The 10103-nt window shown below is 39.5% G+C and overlaps 1 protein-coding gene across 1 annotated transcript; it reads right to left on the bottom strand.

The window, feature by feature from the left end:
* Positions 1-2291: 2291 nt before the first annotated feature.
* Positions 2292-4026, bottom strand: LOC122087309 (probable purine permease 4). Its single transcript, XM_042656390.1, has one exon. It carries the CDS (start codon positions 3583-3585, stop codon positions 2422-2424), a length of 1164 nt encoding a protein of 387 aa, XP_042512324.1. The 5' UTR covers positions 3586-4026; the 3' UTR covers positions 2292-2421.
* Between the last annotated feature and the right edge of the window lie 6077 nt (positions 4027-10103).

Genomic DNA, 10103 nt, shown 5'->3' with positions numbered 1-10103 from the left:
GTGCAGTTATATAATAAAAGATTTGGTAAAGATATTTAGAATAAAATATATTTTCTTATCGATACCACTCGAGATGTTAAATAATATTTTATCTTTTATTTATTTATTTATATTTATTTTTTGCCTTCTTATTACACATAATTATACAAATATATATATATATATATATATATATATGTATACACAATTTGTATTTAATGAGGATTAATATTTTTATTTCACATGTGAACTCGAAATTTGTATTTAACAATGACACATTTTGATGATGACATGAAGATATATCACTTTTAAATTATTTTTCACAACACTTTTCATACCACAAACTTAAATAAAACTCTCGGAAATAACATTAAGGGCAACTAAAAGAAGGTGTTAATTTCTAAATACACCTATGATGTCATTGAGATAATGATATAATGATAAGTACCTTTTCAATTTATTTTCGATAACTATTTTTTACCCTTGATTTGAAAAAAAACTTTAGAAGTCCCTTTCTTCTTATTTAGATTAGATATAAGAAAAAAGTTTTGCAAAAGAGTGAGACTTAAGAATTCCACAATAGATTTAGAGAAATGGTCAGAGTGAATTCAAATTCAAAATATGTGAACAATTTATGAAATCGAGATGGGACAAAAAAAAATCAAAATTACAATAAATGTATAAAAATTCTTTGGAATATCAAAAGGATATAAGAAATCATAAAATATGGTTTTTATTATGGAATATTGCAGTAAATGAACCACAAAAGTAAACAAGCATGTATAACTGAAAAAAAAAATGAAAAATTACACAAATACAACCAAAATTATAATAATGTAAAAAAATCTAAAAAGCAAATATTTGTCGATTTCCAAAAAATGTATTAATCAGTATATATAAATTAACTGCAAAAAATTACCTACTCACATACAATATGTAATCTCACAAATGAGGAACTTGAAAAAATAGCACAAAAAGTTAACAAAATCATAATTTAGTCACAGTAATGGTGCGGTTTCTATGTATGGTGAATTTAAGACTTCCATTGACAAGTAGTTTGGAATCAAACAACATATGAAGAGACTAATATAATAAAGAAAATGATATGCTCGGTTTCAAAGTATGGTGAATGTATTAGATATGATGTTAGTTCTGATAGAATGATCATGGTTTCCACTATTATCCGATATGATATTTGGTGTGCTAGTCCTATTAACTCCAACAACCAAATTGGCATTTAATCTATTTTTAATATGTGATAGTGGACCATCACCATCCACTGGTACAACTTCCAGCATAAAAATATAAAATGTAACATTTGTATTCTACATTAGGGCTGAGGATTGCTGTCTAGTTGTGTGCAGCCTGCGATAGCACCCCAGCCAATGGACAACACATTGGGGTATCTAGAAGGAAGGGTTGTTTGGTCATTTCACATCCTTCTGTGTGAGAACTGAGGAGGCATCAAGAATGCAACAAATAGCATTCTTTTTTTCTTGTTGTATTATTCTCCATTGATGGTATCTTATAATTTATTAAAATTCTGAATCAAGATTTAGTAAAAATTTTAATATTTTGGACTAAAATTTAGCCATTGAGATATATATGAGATCCACTATCACATCGACTTACTCAAGTATCACATTGACCGACTCAAGTATCGACAAATAACAAATTGTGAAATGTTATACTCCACTTAGTATGGACTCACACTCCCTATGCACTAACCTTACTAACCATTGGTTTGGTGTTTTCCATCCCAAATTGCAGCCTATTCTTTTATCTTTTTCTTCTTATCACCACAGTGATGAATTAAGAAATTGTAACCTAAAACTGCATAGATTGGACTCTCCTCCCACCTAAATATAAATTCTTGAAAAGTGATTACAACTCAGCACCTTTTGAGATTTTGAGAAGAGTTGCTCTTTGGAGAGCACAGTACGATAAAAGTTGTAAGTTGTGTTCGGAGGAGGGGGGAGTTATAGTCTATCATTGGGCTTTATGGTAAAATCAGTCGGGGAGGCCTAAGAGGTGAACGAAACTTGACTACAACCCCTAGTACCAGCCAGGGGAATAGAATTTCAAATGTGCGGGTGGAAAAATTCACCCAAGGTAGGTATTTTCAAATCTACCTTTGGGATTTCATTCCCTTGGCTACAACCATGGGGTTGTAGCTACTTGGCTGCAACCTAGGCAGCAACAAAAAATTTTCCCTAAGAGGCAATGGTTTACTCAGATGCCAACGGTTCAAGTCAGCTTATTTCCAACTCGTGAACTTAGCCGATACAAAGGTATATGATAGTACACTGAAATGGCCACTCAACCTCCAAACGATTTGTCTTTGTTAACAACTGAGTTAAAGGGGGAAAAAAACACAACGACAACATAGTTTGAACAGCCAAAATCATGATGACAAGATAAAATTGAGATTCAAAATCAACATCAATCCACACCAACCAACTCCATTGCCATCTCCTGATCATTCCTCTTCTCTTCGTCCTCCTCCACCATTTTTCTATACTCCCCATACACATAAGAACAAAACCCCCAAAGACACAATAGAGTAGACACTACCTTAGCCCCACCAAACGCATCCCCAAACGCCAAAACACCTCCCAACACATTCATAGAAAGTAACGCCGTCATGCAAATCCCTCCCGTCAACGCCGTCGTCAGGTAAACAAGTCCCGCCGATCCCATAAAACAAACCTGCCATGTCACCACGTTGAATCCCACCGTCAACCCATAGGCCACCGTTCCCAAATCAAAATTCTTCTCACTCTCCTTCCTCATCTCTCTAAACCCTCCGTCTAACGCCATCCCAACGGAAGCTAACGCCGTCGCAACTGCTGAATTGATGAACTGCATTTCCATCACCATCTCGTAACTCTGAACCATCTTGTTGTAAATCATCTCCATTAATGGCAGATACAGAGCGAAGAGCAATCCTGTTGTGAGAATGGAGGAGAAACCCAGGAAGTATTGTCTCTGGGTTACACCTTTAGGTTTATCATGGCTGGATCCGATTGCCAAAAGGATTGAACTCAGAGTTATTAGGATAACGGTGTTGAGGTTGGAGAAGACGACTCGTTGCTTCACGATGAGCACCGAAAGGATTAGGTTGAAGGCGAGTTGAGAGGAGAGGAGAAGAGATGAGGTTGAGACAGGGAGATAGGAGATGCCCCATGAGAAGAGGAAGTTGCTTACGCCTGAAATCAGACCCATCCCCATGGTTATGAGGAGGAGCTTAGATGTGAAGTGAGAGAAAGGACGGCGTCGTTGTCGATGCGAGTTGAAGAGGCGAGGGAGGTAGATGGGGAGAAGGAGAAGAGGAAAGCCAGCGGATTGAACCCAAGTGGAGACCCACCTGCTTGAACCTCCATGAATGAAGTAGAATCTGGAAAGCAAGCTTGAAGATACGGAACCCACGAACAGAGATATGTAGGTGATGGCTAGGAGAACCCGATAACGCATGCTGGATTTGTCCTTATCAATATTGTGTCTTCCTTCTCCTCCTCCTCTTCCGCCGTCGCCACCGCCACCGCCACCGCCGGTTTCTTCATTCAATTGATTGATTTGGCGTTCTTCTTCTCTGTCGATATCCATGAAATTTTTTGTTGTTTACCAATCCTAATCTCTGAAATCTGGATGTGAGAGTAATATCCACCAACTTTAGAAAAAAAAGAGCTGATGAACATTGCATGATGTGACACGTGGATGAAGTGAGTCTTAATGTGGATATATCCATGTAGGAAAAGTGGAAAACAGAGGGATCCCATTTTAAGAAATTAGTCTGGATGAACACGAGAAAGAGGAACGAGCGGACTCCAAAATCAGAATTAATGGGTTCAGGAAATCAGGAAAGTAAGTACAAGTGGAAGGAAATAGATGGAGATGGAAGAGGGACGTGGAGATGAGGATCTGGACTCTGGGTGAGTTGGATTTTCTAAAAACGAAATCCGTGATTGCAGTAAAGAGCAAAGAAGAGCCGTGACTCATGAGTTGGCGAAGAAAAAAGGAGAGATTGCCGTTGGTGGTGGTAGTGGTGGTGGTTGGGGAGAGGATAAGGGAGGGGGGGTAAACGAACAGAGGATGCAGAGAGAATCCGGCCTTTTTCCTGCTTTGAGTAGGTTGGGGGTTTCCTGCTTTCTACTTCTTTCCATTGAACGAAAACGTCTCACTCATTCTTAATTGCTTTCGCCTTCTTTTTTATCCCTACTATAGGCGCCTCCCCCTCTCTCTATCTTCATGAGCCTGAAACCTCATTCACACGCGTCTCATATGACACCCAGAATGAGAATACGAAAACCATCCTGTTACCCACCAAAGTACAGCTAAGTTTCTAATACGTTCTATAATCGTAACCATAGTTTTTCATTCTTTCCAATAAAAAAAAAATTTACATAAATAAATAAAACATGAGATTTCATGGACTATGTAGACATGTAGGGACGTACATTATTTTTTATTTTTATTTATTTATTTATTTTTTTGTTATTTACATCCTATAGAACTGCACACAGTAGAAGGGGGATTGCTAAGAAAAGGGGGCACAAACCTGGCGACTACTCTACCAGCAGAGGCTGCAACTAATGTGTTGTGCATTGGATTCACATCATCACTCGAGTAGGTATATCATATGGGAGCTTCAGCCTAATAGTTATGATTATTATCGTAGAGCAACCTTTTTGTTTATTAAAAGAGAAAAAAAATTAGAACTTTTATTTATTTTTTTTATTCAAGAACTTTCCATTTGGAAATATTAGAGGTGATACAACTCCCCTCCCTTTCTTGGGGTTGTTTTGCACCTTTATTTTTCTTCTTCCCTCCTTTCAGCAAGGTTTTAGGAATTGATATCAAATTGGCCATCATAGATTTAGTATCAAACAATATGAACGGATATATTTTAATATTGGTATTTAGAACTGTTCGATACCGTGCACTAAAATATGATCCCATTTCGTGTAGTTAGTTGACACAACAAAATGTGTCAAATAATTTGTCATCTTATTTTTTTCCCACACACAATTGTTCCCAATGAGGGTAAATATTGTCATTTCACATGTGTACTCAAAATATGTACATTAATAATGACATAATGATCTATTACTTTGAAATTATTTTTCAAAATTCCTCGTCATATACTCATACCACTAACTTAAAAACTTATGAGAATAAAACAATGGCCATTAAAAAAAGTGTTAATTTCTAAATACATATGGAGAAGGTGTCATTCACACACTCCCACCATGATATAATGATAAGTCTTGCTACTAAAAAAAGAAAAGAAAAAGATACAATGATAAGTATTTTTCAAATTAATTTTGAAAACAATTGTTTACTTTGTTGTAACCCGGCAGTCACTGAGAGGGGGGTGAATCAGTGAGTCCAATTCCGATCCCCAAAAACCTGTCTGATGTCTGGCCAAAAAAAACCTGATATACCTGTCCCTGTTTGCACACAGTCGTATGCACACTCAGCCTCTCATAGGCACTTCCAAGTGTGCACACCCATTCCACATTCCACGCACTTCAATATAAAATGCAAACAACAAGCACCCACAACATAGGGTTTTTACGAGGTTCGGCAATTTGCCTACATCCCCGGAGTAGTGCCTGTAAAGGCTTCGTACCTACTCAATACACTACTTTTGACTGCACCCACAGTCGGGAGCACCCACACCCAATTTTCTCAAGCCGAAGCTGAGATGGCACTCGTAGTGCCGATACAATGTGTAGCACCCACTACACGGGAGCACCCACTCCCGGTGCTTAGCACCCACTAAGCACACAATAAATAATACAATTAAATTGGGCTTATATCAATGCCCTACAGTCAAGCTCTGCCTAGCATATGCATCCACAACTAGCTAGCATGCTTACAGTTCATCCACAACTAACCTAGCATGTATACATTCATCCACAACTAACCATAACATACATACATACATGTAATGTAAAATCCAAGGTTAGAGAATCTCACAACCGATTGCCTGGGATGACTGGAAACTTGTACTGACAAGTTTGGTGCTCACACCTTCTCTCTCCTTGGCTTCTTGCTCTTCAGAGCAAACACATCCTTGCTTTCTTCTCTTCTTCCTTGGCTTTGAGTTAATGTACCATTAACACACTTCAACCACCTCTCTTACCTTCTTTAATGGCCTAAGAACATTTATCATCAAGAATGTATGTTCATTCAAGGACCAACAAAGAGGGGGAAGCTTCTCCTACCAAAACCGTAGCTTTCTTTCACTCAAAACCCATTTTTCTTGCTTCCATTGTGTAGGGCTTAAAAAACGAAGAAGCTGCAACTTGGTTCACCCAAATCCGACTTAAAATGAGGGAGTTATGACCTTTTGAAGTTGGAGCAATGAGATAGCCCGAAATGGAATCTTCGTACGGGTGGCGTAGGCTACACCGGCGGCGCGCGCAACAGGGGCGAGATCTGACCGTAGATCTCATATAAGAGATCTTATAATCCAAGCCGTCCGATTAAACCAACGGACAACAGATCCAAACCGTTAGATTTGAATCTCGATGACGTCATCATGACGTAGGCGCTGACATCGTCAGAAGTGTTGTCGATCTATGATTGGTTGCTTTTCCGGATTTTAAGGGAGCTTGTCTCCCACTCACAAAAGTGAAAATGCATATTGACCGTTGGATCCGAATCTTCCATGATGGCTTTAATCAGATTTCATGAGATCATTAAGATCGGAATCCTTTTTATACTTTCTATACACGCGCGAAACACAATAACATACCTTGATATAGTGTAGTGCCAGTGCATCAAGAATTATGCATCTAACCAATCAAATCCCACGCGCAAGCATCTATCTCGTCCATATCATCACACCAAAATCTCAGCAGCCTTTGGATGGGCATCAAGCCTATGTGGTCGAATCTTGGCCATCCATTTCACTTCCCTTTACTCCTCTTTATTACAATCAAGCCCCTGCCTCCATATGTTTCAGTGCTTAAAGACCCCTTGCAACTCAGACCTTCAAAATATTTAAATTACACAAAAGCCCTTCGAATTTTAAAAATAAAATCCGAAAAATCCACCCAACACCGAGAGCAACTGATGGATTTTCGGTTTGGATTTTCGAACCGACTTTACGGAAACGCTTATAACTTTTTCATACGATATCCGATCGAGATGAAACGAAGTGCGTTGGAATCGTAACTGGATGCTCTACGACTTTTCAGAAGACTTAATCATCTGAATCATCCATGTAAAAAGACCAAAATGCCCCTACACCTTTCCAATGATGTATCTTTCTCATACAGAATCGGAATGCAATGAAATTAGAACCGGTGGAAAGATTGTATTTTTTTCGTATTGTTACATGTAGAACACTTCCTTTAAAAAATTCATCTTCAATACCGAAACTGCCCTCGACTGCCACAAATGCCGTAACTTCTTCATACGGTATCGGAATATGACGAAATCAAATGCACTGGACTAGGTAAATTACAATCTATCTTTTTCATGAAGAACCAATCTTTCAAAAATGTCATTTTCACTGCCAAAAATGCCCTCGATCGTAAATAGGCCAATTTTGCCAGTTTTGACCCAGAAACCCGCACCACCTATTAATGATGTATTAAACCACTCCATGCATACCAAGCTGCTCTGTTATCTCATTGGTGACACTGGACACTGCCATATCATCATTTTCATCCACGTCACCCAAACTGACCACGTCATCACCGCCACGTGGCCGAGTTGCCAACAAGGACAACCATAAAACAACAATCTCCCCCTTTGGAGTTGTTGGCAACCACCTCATCACTAATACACTCTAAAGCTCCGATGAGTTACTCTCTCCCCCTTTGACAACAAGTACAAAGGGTGGAACCAATGGACTCCCCCTGAGTCCAATATGGGGGTAGCAACATCAAGCAACTTGCTCCCCCTCTCCCAATGCTGTTAGTGCTTTGGAAGAACCACCACTCCTAGCTTCTGTCTGAGGAACTCAAACTGATCTTTGGGAAGCGGTTTAGTGAAGATATCAGCCACCTTCTCTGCTGTGGGAACAAACTCCATCCTTACTTCACCTTCCATCACCTTGTCTCTTAAGAAATGATACCGGATAGCAATGTGCTTCGTTCTAGAATGCATCACCGGGTTCTTGGAGATATTGATAGCACTAGTATTGTCACAATATAGTGGCACTGCCTGCTCAACCTCCACACTCAAATCCTTCAACATCTGCTTCATCCACAACACTTGTGTACAACAAGATGTAGCTGCAATGTATTCTGCCTCTGCAGTTGAAAGAGAGACTGACTCTTGCTTCTTACTATGCCATGCCACCAAGCTGCTCCCCAAATAGAATGCACCACCACTGGTGCTCTTCCTGTCATCTACACATCCGGCCCAATCTGCATCTGAAAAAGCTGACAAACTAAGGTTCTTGACTTTCGGATACCATAACCCAAACTCACTAGTCCCTTTCAGATATCTAAAAATTCTCTTCACTGCTGCCACATGTCTCTTTTGGTCCTGCTTGGAATCTGGCTACCATGCACACAGCTTGTAAAATGTCAGGCCTACTAGCTGTCAGATATAATAGGCTACCAATCATTGACCTATACGAGGTGTGGTCAACTGATGGAGAGTCATCTTCCTTGCTCAACTTACACCCAGTCATCATAGGTGTACTAACTGGCTTGCAATCCTCCATGGTGAATCTCTTTAACATCTCCCTCACATATTTGGACTGAGATATGAAGATACCTTCTTTCTTTTGATTGATCTGCAAACCCAAGAAGAATGATAGTTCACCCAACATGGACATTTCAAACTCATCTTGCATCCTCATTGCAAAATCTTTGCACAACTCATCTTTGTGACCCCCAAAGATGATATCATCTACATACACAACCACCACAAGCTGACTGCTTTCTTCAGTTCTGATGTAGAGATTACTGTCCACTAAGCCTTTCTTGAAACCCAACTTGCACAAGTAAGAATCCAATCTGGAGTACCATGCCTTGGAGCTTGTTTCAAACCATACAATGCCTTCTTCAATCTGCACACAAGAGTGGGGTCCTTACTCAGCTGAAACCCATCAGGCTGTAAACCTCCTCTTCCAAGTTTCCATTTAGAAAAGCTGATTTGACATCCATTTGATAGACCTTGAACCCCTTGTACACTGACAAAGCCAAGAACATTCTGATAACCTCAAGTCTTGCCACTGGAGCAAAAGTTTCCTCAAAATCAATGCCTTCCACTTGAGCATACCCTTTGCATACAAGTCTTGCTTTGTTCCTCACCACTTGACCATCTTTATTGAGTTTATTTCTAAAAACCCATTTAGTACCAATCACATTCTTGTCAACTGGCCTAGGGACTAGATCCCAAGTGTGATTCCTCTCTATCTGATCAAGTTCTTCATTCATGGCCTTCATCCAACTCTCATCATTGCTTGCCTCATCAACAATTTTTGGTTCAATCTTCGAAAGAAGAGAATATGTATTGGTCTTCATTCTTCTAGTCTGAACACCTACAGTGGGGTCACCAATGATTAACTCATCTGTTTCCTGTTGATCAACTCTGTTGTGTCTCCTCTGCTCATCTGAATCTACCTCAGCTTGTTCAACATCAATCTCATTTTTGCTTTTGGGTCTACTATCAACCAGGTCATTCTCATCATCAAGATCTTCATATTCTGGAAGTTTATTTCCTGAGCCTGAAGGAATATCCCTTTTTTCATCAACTGTGACATCAGCACTCTCTACAATTTTTCCAAGTCTGTTGTTATAGCATCTATAGGCCTTACTTGAAGTAGAATAACCTAAAAATATACCTTCTTCAGCCCTATCATCAAACTTACCCAAATCTTGGGTTGTGTTCTTGATATAACACTTGCTGTAATACCCCGCTTCTTAAACCCGGTCTGATTTCACGGTTAAACCGGTTTAACCGTGCAGGAACCGAGCCAGAGGAAATTAGAGCGGGTTCCTTATGGGCTATGATGGCATGGGTGACCTTAAACACCGGCTGGCCCGACAAGTCCGAGCCAGTGCCAGAAGAGACGGGAGTGCCCAAGCCGTGTACGTGCACCTACCATAAGGCTATGTACGGATAGAACAGGTATTATATCCGTATTTTAAGGT

The sequence above is a fragment of the Macadamia integrifolia genome, chromosome 8, assembly GCF_013358625.1.
Source record: "Macadamia integrifolia cultivar HAES 741 chromosome 8, SCU_Mint_v3, whole genome shotgun sequence".
NCBI classification, from domain to species: Eukaryota; Viridiplantae; Streptophyta; class Magnoliopsida; order Proteales; family Proteaceae; genus Macadamia; species Macadamia integrifolia.
Note: the sequence above shows the minus strand (reverse complement) of the source record. Positions and strands in the feature narration are given on the sequence as shown.

Excerpts from the sequence above, each read along its gene's own strand:
- LOC122087309 (XM_042656390.1), bottom strand. The coding sequence starts at position 3,585 with ATGGATATCGACAGAGAAGAAGAACGCCAAATCAATCAATTGAATGAA.